Here is an 18,920-nt window from a genome sequence, read left to right as displayed (position 1 = left end):
GATGTCATGCACTTGGTATCAACTTGTCTTGTGAACTTTCACTCCTGTGGTTTGATTTTATGAATGTAAAAGCTTATTTTTAATTTTTTTTTTGTTGATCTTTTTCCCCTCCGATTTTCTCCCATCCCAATGTTAGTCGTTATGCCAATTCCCAACCCCCTTCCTGGTCGCTGCGCACTTACCCCCCACAGTCTGTCTGGGAGAGTGGAGGCTATCATGTGCTTCCTCCGACACACGTCTAGCCAATCAACCGCTTCTTTTCACCTGGCAGCGCGGACTCTCACTGAGAGCGTGTAACGTGTGGAAGGATCACACTACCGCCCTTAGATCCCTCCCGCGCTGAGCAGGCGCCCCGACCGAACTGTAGGAGTCGCTGTTTACAACGACCCGGACCGACCCCTCCAGCTTTCCCACCCTCTAATACAGCCAATTGTATTAGTGTGAACGGCCAGCCAAGCTGGTGACACGCCGGGAGCTGGATTCGAACAGGCGAATCCAGCGTATCCGGTGTTGGTGACGAACGCAATCTCCGCTACGCCACCTGACCCCCCTGTAAAAGCAATTCTGTTGGACGGATAATATCTTGGATTGAGCGGTCTGTGGAGCACTCTGGTGTTTGGAGAGGCAGCGTTTATTTTAGCTTGACATTGAGTGTTGAATTCTTTGTCGTTGCCGCCATCTTTAGTGTTACAGCCCCTCACACTCCAGTTCTCAGCTGGTTTGAAAGCGAAAGTACCAAAAAAAAGTGGCTGTGGCTCCAGGGGAGTTGAACAGTTCTGGCTCTGCTAGTTTCTTTTCTATCTTTTGGCGCTTTTTTTGGTGGACAAACCACCGCACATGTGCACCGTGACTCGCCACTGGAGACTAGAGATGTTCCGATACAATTTTTTCCTTCCCGATCCGATACCTAAGCTGTGGGTATCGGTCCATACCGATACTGATCCGATACCAGTGCATACATATAAAAAAATATATATATATTATATAAATTATAAGCCTTTTTTTTTTTGCTTCCGTTTTATATATACTGTTTTTTTTAGTAAAATAACTAAAGTAATGGTATTTATTCAACAACAGGTGATTGTATAGATTAGTATTAATGTATGCTCAATGAGTTCACCCACGGAAAGGTTGTTGTGACATTGATTCCTATCCAGTCGGCTCCGTTTAGGTTAGCTACTGTAGCAGCAGAGGCTCTGTTGTGATTTTTAATGCACAATAGATATTCAACATTCTCTTTTGAGACTCCGCCTCAGACTCTTATCATTTGGCACTAAAAGCTAAACATTGTCACCGGTATCATGGCTGTCCGCATTATGTCATTAATTGCGTGCATGTGTGGGAGAGGTTGATCAGTTAGCCACGTTAGCATGAGCTAGCAGTTAATACGAGCTAGGTTAGATGGAAACAAGACAATATTACGTTACTGGTGAAAAAGTGATTTACATTGGAATACTCCTTTGCCAACTTGCTGTACTTTGCTTGCAGGTCTGCAGCCATTATTGCTGGATTATGAATAGCCCCAACTTTAGCCAAGGTAACGTTAAAGCTAAAACTAGCTTTTCGGCTAGCTCTTCAGCTAATGCTAATAACACCAGCAAGCGAACCCATCAGAGCTCCCCGTCACACTGCTCTGTCGGGGCGATTTAAGAAAGTATCTGCTGTTAAAATGACAAACGGCATTGACACTTTAATTCACGGTCGATTAAAAACACGTTTGTTTTATACTGCTCACTCTCAGTAGGAGGATACCGCACATGTTTTTTTTTTTTTTTTTTTTTATTATTATTGCAAAAAAAAATTATTAAAAGTCAGTACTCAACACACAATACATAATGAAACTAACAATTAAGATGGCTAAAATGACATGCAAGCACAGAAACAGAAAGCAAAAAAAATATATATAATAATAATACTTTACCGTATACAGTGTATATCCAACGAAATTACCAATTATACCAATGTCTTATACAGGATATACCCCTAATACCTGTTATCTAAAACCCTACACACATATGCTCCAGCTCGAACCCCCCCCCTCTCGGACCCCTCTTTGGATAGTACCTCCATTATCCCTCGCTCCTAACCAGACACTACCATTATAAGCTAGCTTTTATTCTCTCCACCACTTCTAACCACATTGACATTTTGGATTCATTGAGACCCAGAATTCTTGCTGTAGATATTTCTTGATAAATCACATCGATATATGTAAGAAACCAAACTTTCCGGCACATTTTTTCCGGTTGAAACCAGCGTGATGCGATCAGCTTTTTAGCTACTGTGATACCCGATAAAACCAATCTCTTTAGCTGTGGATTTACTGCAAACTCAAAAACATCATTCAATAGTAATACAGAGGGGTGTACTGGTATATTCCAAGATACGAGTTTTGATAATTGTTGGGTCACATCTTTCCAGAATGCCTTAACTGGTGGGCAGTCCCAATACATGTGCATAAATGTCCCTTCGTCTCCATTTGTACATTGGGAGCATTTGGAGTCTTGTTTAAGACCCATTCTGTTCAGTCTTATAGGAGTCAAGTATGTCCTGTGAATATAGTTAAGATTGATTTGTTGATGGTCCGGGTTCCTTGATGTAAGTCGGACATTTGCCCATGCTCCTTGCCAATCAAAGTCACTTTCCAGGTCTGGTATATCCCTCCTCCAGACAGAGTCTAGTTGGAGGGTTTCATATGAGGATGTTAGTAATTGATGATAAAAACCTGAAACAAAACCTCTCGATGTCTCTCTTTCATAGAAGAATTTGTGGTATCTGTGGTGTTCAATTGGTATGTCTAATGGAACACCGTGAGACTTCAAACATAGCCGTAACTGTATGTAAAAAAGCCATGTGGACTTGGTGAGATTACATTTTGTGCATATTTCTCCATAACTACAAAAACCCTGGTTGTTAAAAACATCCCTTAATGAGTGTATGCCTTGCTCTTCCCATATAGGGAATCTTATAGGACGTTTTTCAATTAAGAGTGCATTGTTATTGAATAAGGGAGTGTGATTGTGCCATTTTTGTGGGTTAGGATATTTTTTTTGTGTTTCACGCCATATCCGGATCGCATGGGTAATTATGGGGCCAAATTTCCGCTCACAGTGCTTGATTGGTAGTTTAGTGTATGCTATGTCCTTCAGTCTATGTGGGGCTACTATGTTTTCTTCCAATTTTCTCCAGGATACTAATGCTTGGGAATCAAACCATGTTGTCAATGGTCTTAATGTGTACGCCTTAAAATAGTGGAAAAAATCTGGAAATGCCATGCCACCGTCTGCTTTATTTCTCTGTGCGGTGGATCTTTTTATACGTGGTGGTTTGTTATTCCAAATAAATTTGTATGTGGAGGAGTGTAATCTTTTCCAGTAACCCTCTGGAGGGGGTAACGGTAGCATTGAACTGAAGAAGTTGATTCTAGGTAGTACATCCATCTTAACTATTGATATCCTTGCCTGTACTGAGTTTTTAAGTTTTGCCCACCCGTCAAGGTTTTTGTGTAATTGTGCTTCACCGTTTGTCTTATGGTGGGGAATATTTCCACTCCCAAGCATCTAAAATGTTTTACCATAGGTATCTCACCTGGGAGGGTTATATCTTTTTTTTGCCGGGGTGTTAAGTGGAAGGAAAGCCGACTTCGGCCAATTTATCTTAAATCCCGATAAATCACCAAAGTTCTCAATCAACTTGAGTAGATGAGGCAATGTGGTGTTGGGGCTTTGCATGAACAATATTACGTCGTCCGCATATAAACACATTTTATGTTGTGTGCCCTTGATTACGATTGGTTCTATGGATTGGGATTGTCTTATATATTGTGCTAAAGGCTCTAATGATAGATCGAATAGTCCGCGACTAAGAGGGCAACCCTGTCTGGCTGAGCGTGATACCGGAAAGATTTTGGAGATGATTGTACCTGTTGTAATCATGGCCGATGGGTCTTTGTATAATACTTTAATCATATCAATGAATCCATTTCCTAACCCCATCCTTTCTAATACTGCCCATAGATACGACCATTCCAGCCTGTCAAAGGCTTTCATCGCATCCAGGGACAGCATCGCCTTAGGTATGGTGTCGTCCTTGTCTGCATCTAGTACGTGCAGTATTCGTCTTATGTTATCAGTGATCAGGCGACCTCTTATGAAGCCAGTTTGGTCCGGATGAACTAAAGACGTCATATGCTTTTGTAATCTGATGGCTAATACCTTAGAGTACAGTTTGATATCGGTTCCGAGGAGGCTTAAGGGTCTGTAACTACCGCACTCGGTGGGGTCTTTGTCTTTTTTGAGAAGGACTGATATGAGTGCAATATTGTCGTTTTTATGGAAGTTCCCCTCCTTGACTGAGTATAAGATCATATTTAGTAATAAGGGTCCAATTATGTCCCAACAAGAAAGGTACATTTCTGGTGGGATACCGTCTCTTCCAGGAGCCTTACCACTTTGCATTTCGGATATGGCCTTCTTGAGTTCCTCTAGTGTGATCGGTGTTTCTAACTGTTTAGCGTCATCCTCTGAAAGTTTAGGGAGAATAATTTGATTAAGATATGTGTCCATTTTGTTTTGATCGAAGGTCGTTTCTGATTTATATAAGTCGGAGTAGAATTCTTTGAATGTATCGTTTATTATTTTGGGGTCTGTTTCAAGTACTTGTTGTGCTCTAATGGTAGTTATATCTGCACATTTTGCATACATTTTTAATCGCATGGCTAATAGGTGACTAGGTTTAGAACCTTGGGAGTACTGCTGTTGTCTTGTGCTGCGTATTTGTATTTCCGATTGTTGTCTGTATATGGCATTGATCTCTATTTTTAGTATGTTAACTTGATTTTCTAGTCTAGTTGAGTTGTTGTATTTTAAAGAATTAAATAACGTTGAGTAAAGCGTTTCCAGTTCAGACAGTTTTGTGCATTGATTCTTGCGCATTTTGGAGGAAAAGCTATCAGTGAAATCCTTGATCATTCCCTTTACCGACATCCATATTATTCTGGGGTCTTGCACCGAGATTGCATTCTCCCGTAGGAATACTATAAGAGCTTCTTTGAGTTGTGTAATGAATTCCTTGTTATTAAGCAGCATCGAATTAAAATGCCATCTTGGGGCTCGGGAAGATAGTATACCAAATGTTCCTTTTAGGAGTAAATAACAGTGATCTGATAGTGCATTGGGTATCATTTCCACTTCATATTTATCAAATAGTCTCGGGGATGCAAAGACATAATCTATTCTGGATAATGTGTTATGTCTCGCCGATCGACAAGAGTACTTTCGGGTCGTGGGATTAAGTGAACGCCATAAGTCATTTACACCTGTAATCTTCGACCAATCCTTTAATGCTTTAGATGAATTATTTTGTTCGCTGGAAAAGGCGAGGTAAGATTTGTCCATCCTTAGATTCCAAATGGCATTAAAATCTGCACCTATTATAAATGAGTAATCGGGAAGGTTTAACATTGCATTGGTTAGTGTAGAGAAGAAACCCTCTTCGTACAAATTTGGGGCATATACCGCTGCCAATGCTATTTTCCTGTTATTGTGTACAATCCTAGCTATAGTTATACGCCCATCTGCATCCGACCATACTCCCTTTAATTCAATATTTAACTTACGTCTAACGACTATGGCTACACCTCGAGTTCTCGTACCAAAAGAAGAGTGACTAATATTATGATATGTGTTATCCGCTAACGTATCTGTCTTCCTCTAAAATGTGCGTTTCGCTTAGTAGAGCCACGTCCACATGTTCTTTTTTCATCAGTCTGAGCACGCTTTTGCGTTTGTGTTTATTTATCCCACCAGTGTTCCATATCATTATATTCAAACTAGCCATAATCTATACATGTTTTTGTGTAGTTTTTGGTAATGCTTCTGGAGTGCTAAGCTACAATAGATGTACATCCAATTATTGAGGTCCCGTTGAGAGCCGAGCTTAAAAACATATATATATACAAATAAAAATCCCCTTTTTTCCCCTCTCCCAGAGAGTCGTACAGGCCTGTGTTCCATAAACACATCCTCCGCGTATGACTCCCTCCCTTAGGCCACCGGATTGCCCAAACTGAGCTTTGTAATCCTAATCGTCCTATGCTAATTGCCATAGGATCTAACATTTTCATTCTAATTCAATAGAATGTCGCTTTTGGTCTTGCGCCTTCCCTTACTGTAATGAAATATTATGAAAAATGAAAAAAAAGAATATACCTTCATTGATATATTCATTTGAACCTTCTACTAACTTATGTAGGAAACATCAGAAAAAGGAAAAGATTGTAGAGAAACACTAACACCTTAATATGAAGAACAATGGGAAAGAACAATGTGAGACAAAAAAGAAAAAAAGGAGTGAGAGCTAAAATAAAACTCAACGTGGAGAAACCACTAGAACAGAATTGAATAAATAGATAAGAGAAAAACAGAGACTTTTGGAGCTACATTGTGCCAATCTCTACATCAGTGGAGTGATTATTTAAATTATTAGAATAACCTTGTTGTGCTCATACGTTTAGGTGTGGCTGATTTTTTTTTAAAGCCTTATTAAGGCCTGATTAAACTTCAGTCAATTGATCATATGCTTATGCTTATACACACCGGATGTTAGGGCGCGTTCACACCTACTCTGTTTGGTCCACTTTAAGTGGACCATGGTCCCTTTAAGTGGACCATGGTCCCTTTAGATCGATAGTCCGTTTGGTTTGTACAGGTATGAACGCAAACCGAACTATAATGAGGACCAAACAACCGAACCATGGTCCTCTTGAAAAGTTGGGACTCGGTTCGTTTCAATCGAACTATAGTACCTAATCCAGGAAGTACAGTAGCCTACTCCTCTCTAGACTGGCGCCGCACGCGGACAGTCTCTCTCTTCCTCCCTCTCCTCTCTAGACGCAGTCTCTCTCTTCCTCTCTCTCTCTCTACTCTAGACTCGCGCCGCGCGCGGACCCCCAAACTTTCTCCGGAGGACATTTGCGGACATTCTCTCAGATAAAGAAAAAAAAAAGCTTACGCAGGAAGGAAAGGTCTCTCTCTCTCTCTCCCTCTCTCTCTCCCTCTCTCTCTCCCCCTCTCTCTCTCTCTCTCTCCCTCTCTCTCTCTCTCTCTCCCTCCCTCTCTCCTCTCCTCTCCTCTCCTCTCCTCTCCTCTCTAGTCGACTAGCGCCGGCCCGTGCTCATAATAGTATCTCTCTCATTACGCTGCCGGCAACTGATTACGTTTGTGAGTGCTATAGACTAGTCCAATAGATGCGACAGCATGTCCTTTGTTTACAAATTAGATCCGCACCAAACAGGGTAGTGTGAACGCAGACCAAATTAAACAATGTATCATTTTCACATTTGGTGCGGATCTAATTTGTAAACAAATTAGAAAGTCCGGACTATCCCTGGACTTTCAGATGTGAACACACCCTTAATGTTAGAGTTGCAGGCCTTCGTTGTAATGGTGCATTATATTCTAGAAGGTTGTAGAATACACTAGTATATACTAACAGCCTGCTATTATGTTCCAGAATGATCGTCCTACCCAGGGTTCATGACTACTAGTATTTTCGGGATATTTCTTAGTGACCCAGAGCAGTCGAGCGATGAGCCCAGAATATTCCAGATTGTTCATAGTGTCAATGATATATTCTTGTCTCCACGGAGACCAGAAGTCTGTAAATATAATGCATTACGAACCATATTATACACATTGTGCCTTGGTGTTGTCGACATGCATATCATCTGCTACTTTTGTTGAGCCCGGATAAAGTCATTCTAATACTGAGATACACAGAGAAAGAGAGAGATGATTAGGCTTATCTGTTGCTAGACAGTGTTTCGTTCTGCCCTGGGGGATCTGCTCCATGTAGATTCAAGTATTCCTCGGCGGCTTTAGGCGTGCGTAATCCTTCCCTACGGCCGTCTCTACCCACGATCGATAATAGCGCCGGGTATATTAGCCGCCACACTTGAACAATTTCTGCATCACCTCCTTGTAGGGGAAATGCTGAGCGATGGCCTCTTTGCAAAGATCCTCGTAGATAAATATTGAATTTTCACCATGTTTCAGCTTTCCCCTTTGGTTGCGTGCAACTCTGATGATGTCATCTCTTATTGCCGTCTTGCGCAGAGTAACAATGATGACTCTTGGACCGTTGCCTCTTTGATCCCGAGTACCGATTCTGTAACATTGGTCCACTATCAGCTCTGTGGTTAGAATGTTGTTACCCAAAATCTCTGATAACACTGTTGGAAACTTGTCGTCTGTGCAATTGACTGATTCATCAAGTCCTACAATGCGGATGTTATTTCGCCTGTAGTAACGTTGGGTTTCGAGTAGCCTCTCCATCGCTTCATCTTTAACTTCTTGTATTTTTATCAGACATGCCTCTTCCACCTTTTCTATCTCCTTCGTTACCTCTGTCAAACCATCGTTGACGATCTTCTCGTTCTCTTTGACTGCCCGTGTAATTTCTGTCACCGTATTCTCCACTGTCGTGATTCGCACGGACTGTACAGCGACCGCTTCCATAACTTCTTCGAATTTAGCATCGATGTGTGCGATGTGTACTTTGAAAGCTACCATCTGTTCCTTAATCAGATCCTTAATCAGGCTAGTCAGGGAGTTGAAGTCGGGTTGTGTAATTACACTGCCAGTGCCAGTTGATATTGTAGGTGCAGTGATGGGGCCGATGGATTTGTTGGCTATTATCTTCTCAATATCCTCTGCTTTGTCCTTCACGCTACTTTTTCCTGTCGTTCCCGTTATGTCCTCTATTGTCTCCCTCTCGGAGCCAGTCGCAGATGGACCCGGTATATTCTCCGTTATATTCCCATCGGGGGTTGTCAACAGCGGATCTGCCGGCGCGTCGCCTGTTGTTTTCTTGGATTGTGTATCAATCGTCGCCGTTGGATTTGCTGCTTCTTGTTTCTTTCTACCCTTTTTCTCATCCTTACCCCCCATGTTGAGTCTTTATGTCTTTTGATATAGTTAGTAGGAGTTCCTATCAATACATACGATGTGGTTTAATCTCTTTGGTATTTGTTAAAATAATGTTTTTGTTTTAGAGTGTACTCGTCGATACCGATACCAGCATTTTAGGCAGTATCGGAGGCATTTCCGATACTGGTATCGGTATTGGAGGAACGACTAGCTCTGCTAGCAGCACACATGACATAGCCTACTGTGTATACAGACGGTTTCAAACTGTATTTTAAAGGGGAACTATTTTACTATTTCTTTCACTATTTGGGCACTTTTACACAATTCCTGTGAGTTTATGGAACACCTCTGTAATTTTTTATTTTTTTTAATTCATTGTTTTGTATTTCTAATCAAGTCCTCAAAAACAGCATTTTTCTACCTCAAGATCTCGAGCTGTTTTGAGGCTGGGCTCCTAAACCACTGTGTGGCCTGGTGCCAACTGCCACATTATTATGCAGCTGAGTCTCTCTGACATCACAGATCAGCACATTTTCAGATGACTCAGTTCAGTGAGGGTGAATATTGTGAGAGGAGAATTGGAAGAATGCGCCAATATGAGAATTAGAGACATATATCCTATTAATATAAGTCCACATAGCTAGGAAACAATGCTAAACGCTGAAAAGGGCCATTTATAAGATAGTTCCCTTTTTAAATGAGAATATATTTACATACCATTATAAATTGGAATATAGAACATGCTAACTCCTCCCTTGTCTCCGCAGAGGTGGTGGTGGAGTACGAGTACGAGGCCCTCCATGAGGACGAGCTGACGCTGAGGCTCGGGGAGGTCATCAAGAACGTGCGGCGCATCGAGGAGGAGGGCTGGATGGAGGGCGACCTCCACGGGAAGCACGGCCTCTTCCCCGACAACTTCGTCAAGGTGAGACTATAGGGATGGGTACCGAATTAAGGTACTTTTAAAGGTACCTACCGAATCACGTCGGTACTACAGAGTACCGATTCACGTGAGATCCGTCGGTGCCACATATCTGGCCTGGGCCCTCATTCATCAACGTGTTCTACGCACAGATCTGTGCTTACCCTGTGCGTACGATCATTTCTAAGCAAAGAGTGGGATTCATCAATTTCAACTTGAACTTGACTTCGTGCGTACATCTACGCACAGGTCAGACCTGGCGTACCTAGCTCCCAGTGGTAGAATATCGTTACTACGCATAAGCACTCCTCAGTCCTGCATTAGTTCCAAGGCGGAAATAAGCTTCCGTGCATTAGTGTTCAACTTCTGTATGACCCGTAATTCATTATCGTTCATTGTAAAATAGCGACAGTAGTGTAATTATAACGGGCTCACACGCGAACAAGAGGTTGGCCTGCTTGTTTGGCACGGGGGGGCAGACGCAAAACACCAACCTCCAAACGCGATTAGATATTGTTTCAAATAAAAAGCAAATTATTTTGTGTGTCATGTTTCCAAATAAGATTGGTCACGAAATGCTTTCTACTTCAATTTGTTGGTTAGAATAGATGACCTCCGTTGAAACCTCACTGAGACTAACGGTCTATTTGTGAGCTCCCGCACAGATGTGATGATAATAATAATAATAATAATAATAATAATAGCTTCATTTTATATAGCGCCTTTCAAGAGACCCAAGGTCGCTTTACATAGATATGGGGGGGGGAATAACAAAGTAACAAACATAGTGGACAGACACACAACATATATATATGATGATGGAATTCATTCAAGATCCTCTCCACCCTCGGGTACGTCTTTGCCACTGCGGCACGGTCCATCGTGATATTGGAGATGGATCGACCAATAGACTGTTACTGTAGCTGTCAAAGCTCCATCACAAATGCAGTTATGTGAATAGAAAGGGATTCCACTCAGTCAATGTTGCGATGCGCATTTGCCTGATACATGTTATTGCTGGATGCCGGGAGGAAGGCGATGCTGAATGTTTTCAATTCATTAAATAAAACGGATACTTTTTGCAAGGGTTTACTGACTGTCATACAAATGATCAACCAACTGCATACTGTAACTTTTCAGTGCACGTTCTTATTTACATTGTGACAACAGCCTTGTGAGTTCCCGCAGTGACCCGCACACAGACATGATGGAATTCAATATCTGTTTGTATTGATCACATATAGGCAGGCTACACATGGCGTATCGGCTACATCATACATGGCAGTAAGATTCATTGTTCTTGTATAGCTCGTATTATTGTTTATGTAGGCTACCCAATACTGACATCAAAATGGATTGTAGTATGCCTCTAGAAATCATATGCAGCAGGTAGAAAATTTACGGGAGATCCATCGCGATTTGGAATCAAATTGAGGAGAACTTTAATCCCTGGTATTAATCAAACAACACGGGGAAAGGCAGTCATATTCCAGCGCGGTCTTTATTAGCCGACAACAAAATAGATGCCTCTAAAAATCATATAGCCAATCGAACACAACTAATAAAGGCATTCATATTACAGCACGGTTATAATGACACACAACCAACGCCAAACAGTGGTCAACGAACGGTCTTTATTAGTATTTTGAGCTGTCCAGGCAGAATTGCAGCAATGGTCTTAGGGAGCCGTTGATATCTGACATCACCGTTTACAAATCAGCCTTTTATTTATCCCATAATACGCGATAGTGTCTTCTTGGTTCGACAGCAGTGAATTCTCCGTGGAGTTTCTCAGAGTCCCGCTCGGGTCGGTCCATTATTTCACATCCCATGGGGGGTGTTTCCTCATTTTCATGACCATATATGGATAATCATGCACGAGCATTGACGGTAGAACAAAGTGGTATTCATCATGACAGGTGTGCGTAGAGCCTGCGTACGCACGTGTGATGAATGCCGACTTCCCTGTGCGTACGCTAGTTCTACATTCCGTGCTTACGTGTGGAAGTAGGTCAAGTTCTACGTCCACGTTGATGAATGAGGGCCCTGGTCTGGTCTGTTCTGGTCTGTTCTGGCCTTGTCTGTTCTGGTCTTCTCTGGTCTGGCCTGGCCTGGCCGCGTGAATACTTTCGACAACAAATGTTTGTTTCCGCGTTTGAGTTTTGCGCTCTGATTGGCCAGGTCATGTGACATGTCGTGGGACAGCAAGTTCTGCGCCTATTTCCGGGTCTAACAGCCTGCAAACTACCTGGCGTTCTATCGCCACGCTCTAAGACAAACTCTAACCTTAACCAACTTCGAAAGAGCGCCTAAGCCTAACCAGTGTAGAAACTTGCGGTCCCACGATTGGGCGTACATGTCACATGACCAGAAATGACCTGGCCAATCGGAGACGCGGAAACAAACATTTGTTGAATGAATGAATGAATGAATGAAAACTTTATTTAACAGATTGCAGAATGGGTACAATACAGTACGGCTCAATACATACAATTGTTAAGGGGATGCAGACCTGAGAAAGACGTTTGTCTTGTTTCCATCAGGGTCCCCCATTTTCAATTCATATAGACATTTATGACATACACAACATACATGACATTTATGGCATAGGGACATATAGGTATTTAGTACTGATACATTTGTGACATAGGCGGTATTCAAATATACAGTACTGTTACCCCTAGATCCTGACAGAGTATATACATATGATGGGGAGGGGACTGTACATTAGGAGGGGGTGGGTGGGTGGGAGAGAAATATACATACGGCGGGGAGGGAATATATACATGCGGTGGGGAGGAGACTGTCTATTAGGAGGTGGTGGGGGTTTTGGGCATTTACGTGGCCAGTTTCGAATTGCAGCCTCCCGTACAGCTTTACAGCTTTGGGTAGGGCATTCCACATTGTTGTGGCATAATTGCGAAACGTGTTTAGTCCCTTGTTTGAGCCGAATCTGGGTTTAACATGATTTGTTGAGCTTCCTCTGGTGTAGTGGTTGTGGTATTCACTGACCTTTGGGAAGTATTTTGACATGTACATGGGCACCCCGGTCGTATAGTGTATCTTGTAGACCAGGCCCATTGCAAGTTGCTGTACTCTGTCGTCTACTCTAAGCCATCCTAGGTTTTCAAAGTGGGCAGGGGTGAGGTGGGTTCTGGGGTTCAGGTCAAGTAGTAGTCTGACCAGTTTGTTCTGTGATGTTTGTAATCTTGTTTTTAGCGCCTTTGAGGTGCTTTGGTACCATGAGGTGCAAGCATAGTCATAGTACCCCTGAATGAGTGCTCCTGCCAGAGTCTTCAGGGTATTCTTGTTTACCAGAGAGGAGATCCGGTAGAAGAATCTAGTTCGTTGGTTGACTTTTTTTATTACATTGGATGCCATTTTGTCACAGGAAAGATTTGCCTCTAGGATGGAACCCAGGTAGGTAATTTCGTCTTTCCTTGTGACAATATTGTCACCCACTGTAACTGAGAAGCCGTCGGTCTTGCTGAGTTTGTTATTTGAACCGAAGAGAATGGACTCTGTTTTGCCCATGTGTAATGATAGTTTGTTATCAGCGAGCCATATGCAGATTTTGCCTAGTTCCGAGCTGAGGGTTATTTCAACTTGCAACTTGTTCTTGTCAGAGACCAGCAGGGCTGAGTCGTCCGCAAACAGGAACAAGTTGCAGTCACAGGCTGACGACATGTCATTTGCATAAATTAGGAAGAGTAGCGGTCCTAGTATGCTTCCTTGTGTTGTCTAAAGTATTCAGGCGGCCTGGCCTCGTCTGTTCTGGTCTGGTCCGGTCTTCTCTGGTCTGGCCTGGCCTCGTCTGTTCTGGTCTGGTCCGGTCTTCTCTGGTCTGGCCCGGCCTCGTCTGTTCTGGTCTGGTCCGGTCTTCTCTGGTCTAGCCTGGCCTCGTCTGTTCTGGTCTGGTCCGGTCTTCTCTGGTCTGGCCTGGCCTCGTCTGTTCTGGTCTGGTCCGGTCTTCTCTGGTCTGGCCTGGCCTCGTCTGTTCTGGTCTGGTCCGGTCTTCTCTGGTCTGGCCTGGCCTCGTCTGTTCTGGTCTGGTCCGGTCTTCTCTGGTCTGGCCTGGCCTCCTCTGTTCTGGTCCGGTCTTCTCTGGTCTGGCCTGGCCTCGTCTGTTCTGGTCTGGTCCGGTCTTCTCTGGTCTGGCCTGGCCTCGTCTGGTCTGGTCCGGTCTTCTCTGGTCTGGCTTGGCCTCGTCTGGTCTGGTCTGGTCCGGTCTTCTCTGGTCTGGCCTGGCCTCGTCTGTTCTGGTCTGGTCCGGTCTTCTCTGGTCTGGCCTGGCCTCGTCTGTTCTGGTCTGGTCTGGTCCATTCCCTGCCTTGGCAGTGTGCCGAGTGATATTGATATTGCTGCTGCAGTCAAACGTCTTTATTCATCACACATGTACAGTACCAGACAAGTACAATAGCACCCTCCCTACACCCACCCTACACCCTCCCTACACCCACCCTACACCCACCCTACACCCTCCCCAGACCGACAGTAGGGCAGCACAATGACCAGGAAAGGGAATTGGCATAACGACTGAATTATTGAATGGGAGCAGGCAAAAAAATTAAATAAGAATGTTATTTTCTCTTCCTGGGTTTAAGGATCACATCCTGTGATCGTATCTGATCTGTAATGAAGTTACCTGCAAGAGGTATTAGTCCTGCCTGGACAGAGGCATTATAGTATTATATATTATATTAGGCGTACCTGTTTGCATGCCGCTCTGCTTATGTTGTATTGTCCTCTCATCATGTCACCTGCTGTAATCTCATTGAAGTGAGGATAATCCTCTCATCGCAGGTTGGCTATAAGTACCTGTCCTGTAGTAGTCGTCTTCTGCAGTCAGTAGACAGAGCCAGGTGTCTGTGGTTAGTTTTTAAAGCACTAGTCTGCAGTCAGTTCTGCATCAGAGCCAGGTGTCTGTCGTTAGCTTTTAAAGCACTAGTCTGCAGTCAGTTCTGCATCAGAGCCAGGTGTCTGTCGTTAGTTTTTAAAGCAGTAGTCTGCAGTCAGTTCTGCATCAGAGCCAGGTGTCTGTGGTTAGTTTTTAAAGCACTAGTCTGCAGTCAGTTCTGCATCAGAGCCAGGTGTCTGTCGTTAGTTTTTAAAGCAGTAGTCTGCAGTCAGTTCTGCGTCAAAGCCAGGTGTCTGTGGTTAGTTTTTAAAGCAGTAGTCTGCAGTCAGTTCTGCATCAAAGCCAGGTGTCTGTGGTTCGTTTTTAAAGCACTAGTCTGCAGTCAGTTCTGCGTCAGAGCCAGGTGCCTGTCATTAGTTTTTAAAGCACTAGTCTGCAGTCAGTTCTGCATCAGAGCCAGGTGCCTGTCGTTAGTTTTTAAAGCAGTAGTCTGCAGTCAGTTCTGCATCAAAGCCAGGTGTCTGTGGTTCGTTTTTAAAGCAGTAGTCTGCAGTCAGTTCTGCATCAAAGCCAGGTGTCTGTGGTTAGTTTTTAAAGCAGTAGTCTGCAGTCAGTTCTGCGTCAAAGCCAGGTGTCTGTGGTTAGTTTTTAAAGCAGTAGTCTGCAGTCAGTTCTGCATCAGAGCCAGGTGTCTGTGGTTAGTTTTTAAAGCAGTAGTCTGCAGTCAGTTCTGCATCAAAGCCAGGTGTCTGTGGTTAGTTAAAAATGAACGAACTAAAACGAAAACGCAAAAAAACGAACGCAAAAAAAGATTGCAAAAAAACGAACGCAAAAAACGAACACAAAAAAACGAACAAAAAAAAATTTACGAACTAAAACAAAAACGCAAAAAAACGAACACAAAAAAATGTACCAACTAAAACAAAAATGCAAAAAAACTAACAGCAGGTAGACGGAGCGTACAGTAGGTAGATGGAGCCAGGTGTCTGTGGTTCGTTTTTAAAGCACTAGTCTGCAGTCAGTTCTGCATCAAAGCCAGGTGTCTGTGGTTAGTTTTTAAAGCAGTAGTCTGCAGTCAGTTCTGCATCAAAGCCAGGTGTCTGTGGTTAGTTTTTAAAGCAGTAGTCTGCAGTCAGTTCTGCATCAGAGCCAGGTGTCTGTGGTTAGTTTTTAAAGTAGTAGTCTGCAGTCAGTTCTGCATCAAAGCCAGGTGTCTGTGGTTAGTTTTTAAAGCAGTAGTCTGCAGTCAGTTCTGCATCAGAGCCAGGTGTCTGTGGTTAGTTTTTAAAGCAGTAGTCTGCAGTCAGTTCTGCATCAGAGCCAGGTGTCTGTGGTTAGTTTTTAAAGCAGTAGTCTGCAGTCAGTTCTGCATCAAAGCCAGGTGTCTGTGGTTAGTTTTTAAAGCAGTAGTCTGCAGTCAGTTCTGCATCAGAGCCAGGTGTCTGTGGTTAATCTTTTTTTTTATAATAATAATACAAATAAAAGAAATTCTAAAAATATTTGATTTTTTTTTGCATTCGACTAAGAGGTTGGCAGTCGACTACGGTTCCTTTCGATCGATTAGTCGACTATTCGACTAATAGGGGTCAGCCCTACAGATCAGCATTCTTACACGTCACAGATGGACGTAAGTTCAGAATGGCTTGGTTTGGTGGGGGAGGTTTCTGTCTCGGCTGAACTGGAGGAATGGGACTGAATGAGAATTTCACATCTAGTCAGTGTTGGTACAACCCCACATTGCTAGAAATAGAAAACAATGCAAACCCCTGGAAAAGGCCATTTATAAGATAGTTCCATTTTAAATGAATAATGATAAAAAAATAAAAATAAAAGATTCTAACCCTATAACCTTACTGTCATCATGCACATGTCCTAATAAACTAACCTACACTGTAACACGCAACACTTTGATGAATATTGTTACTCAGCTGATAGAGTTGTGCCCTTCCTGATGACTTGTCGTACAGAACTTGTAAGTCGCTTTGGATAAAAGAGTCAGCTAAATGACTAAATGTAAATGTAAATGTAATGACTCTGGAGCTGTGCTGCCTGAGGGGCTGCTCTCCGTTACACAGCCAGCGACATTACATTACATAATTAAGTTGCAACCTTTGTCTATAAAGCAAACAATCACATACATATTTATATGTAGTTAATAGAGACAAAGGCAGAATTCAACCAAATTTCGTATTAAGATTTTTTTATATGGGTCGGGACACTAAAAAATACTATGGAGAATTGTCAGTGCTGTAAAATTTAGACCTTTTTAAATATTAGACAAACTAAACACTTTGCTTTCATGAAATATTGTAAGCCGTCATTTGAGGCTTTATAAAAGCAGCACAATGAACACAAATCTGTGTCAAAAAAATCCCATATGGGGCCGTCATCATTTTTAACTCGGTTCATTTAATGACTAAATTGCCTCATGCGTCCGTTTTCCAGTAGCATGAGCCCAGTTCAAAAGGTAGGCGATACTGCATGCATTAAAGCATTCCGTCTCCAGACGGATTTCCGTCAATTTGATTGGGGAGATCCGTCCATTTGATTCGCAGTCTGACGGAAGTATTTGCATGATTTGTAGATGCATACAGATTGAAACAAAATTGAGCCAATCAGAGGCGCCAAATATGGAAAAGGGCTTTTTTTTCCTATCGCGCCAAGCAGTCATCATCACTCAGCGACTCGAGAGACGGGTCGCCTTTTTTGCAGCCTCACGCGTCAACTGCTTGTTTACCAACGTCACAGCCACCACGCTGCTTGCACTCGCTGCTATATACCGATTAGCTAACGTTAGCTTAATAGCGTCTGTTAAATGGAAGGAGTAAGCCGGCCACTAAAAAGAGAACCCACCGCGGGGTTCTCAGATGAAAAGGATCAGCGGGACCACCTAACAAAAAGTTTCGAGAGGAGAGGACGTTTGAAGAGACTGGCTAGGCAGCGCTACTGGGGGCTGTAGTGGTGAGTTAACTTGTTCCGTGTGCCGCAACGATGTCAAAAAGAAAAACAGAAACAACACGTTTGTCATTGTCGTGTTACTTCACAGTACAATATGTGAGTCCCCTGCTGTGGTTGTGAGTATACGTTTATTAGCTTAACTCCGTAGCAACATCACACAGGTGTATCTGTAGACAGTCTCCTCCCCACCGTATATATTCTCTCTGTCAGGATCTATGGGTAACATTACTGTATATTTGCATATCGTATATGTCACAAATGTAACAGTACTATATACCTGTAGTATGTCCCTATGCCATAAATGTCATGATGTCAATGTCATGCATGTCATAAATGTCACTGAATTGAAAATGGGGGACCCTGATGATGTAAACAAGACAAACGTCTTTCTCTGGTCTGCATCCCCTTAACAATTGTGTGTATTGAGCCATACTGTATTGTACCCATTCTGCAATCGGTTAAATATTGATTGATTGTTATAACGGATTGCAGAATGGGTACAATACAGTACAGCTCAATACACACAATTGTCAAGGGGTTGCAGACCAGAGAAAGACTTTCCTCTTTACATCAGGGTCCCCCATTTTCAATTCATCATAACATATATGACATACATGACATACAGATAGATAATACTGCTACATCTATACATTTATGACGTACCAGATTTACACAGTATTGTTTGTGATACAATAAGAGTCTAAAAAAGAGAGCATATACATTTGACGAAGAAACTGTACATTGGAGGAGGTTGGGTGGAGGGGGGGGGGGGACTGTACATGGTTGGGGAGGGAAGGGTTGGGTAGGCGGGGTGGGGGGGTAACTGTACATTGGATTATCGACGAAACCGAAACAAGTAGGCTCCCTTAAAACGCCAACGCTATTAAAAAGAAATACAGTGGAGGTTAAAATAAGAATATGACTTGGCCTGAAAAAAATTTCAGTCAGGAGATTTTTTTTTGCTTTAATCCCTGCGATACTGCCACCTGTCGGGATTTGATCGTCATTGCAATTATAACGTAGCCAGAGGTCCCAGGAAGACTCAGAAAGGTCCGTGGGAGTGTCTAGAATAATAATAATAATAATAATAATAATAATAATAATAATAATAATAATAATAATAAATAATAATAATAATAATAATAATAATAATAATAATAATAATTAAAAAAAAATCTCGTTATTGGCGCTCAATGAGTTAAAGGAGAAGGCAACACCCTAATCTACTTTTATCACATTCCAGAATGTTGAGGGA

The 18,920-nt window shown here is 42.6% G+C and overlaps 1 protein-coding gene across 1 annotated transcript in view; it reads left to right on the top strand.

The window, feature by feature from the left end:
• cd2ap (CD2-associated protein) overlaps positions 1-18,920 on the top strand; it is a 232,188-nt gene that overhangs the window by 52,647 nt on the left and 160,621 nt on the right. The window contains exon 2 of the mRNA XM_084314088.1: positions 9,695-9,852. Within this exon, the coding sequence (XP_084170214.1) occupies positions 9,695-9,852 (158 nt within the window). The remainder of the gene's footprint in view (positions 1-9,694; positions 9,853-18,920) is intronic.

Source organism: Notolepis coatsorum (assembly GCF_963971535.1).
Source record: "Notolepis coatsorum genome assembly, chromosome: 5".
NCBI classification, from domain to species: Eukaryota; Metazoa; Chordata; class Actinopteri; order Aulopiformes; family Paralepididae; genus Notolepis; species Notolepis coatsorum.
Note: the sequence above shows the minus strand (reverse complement) of the source record. Positions and strands in the feature narration are given on the sequence as shown.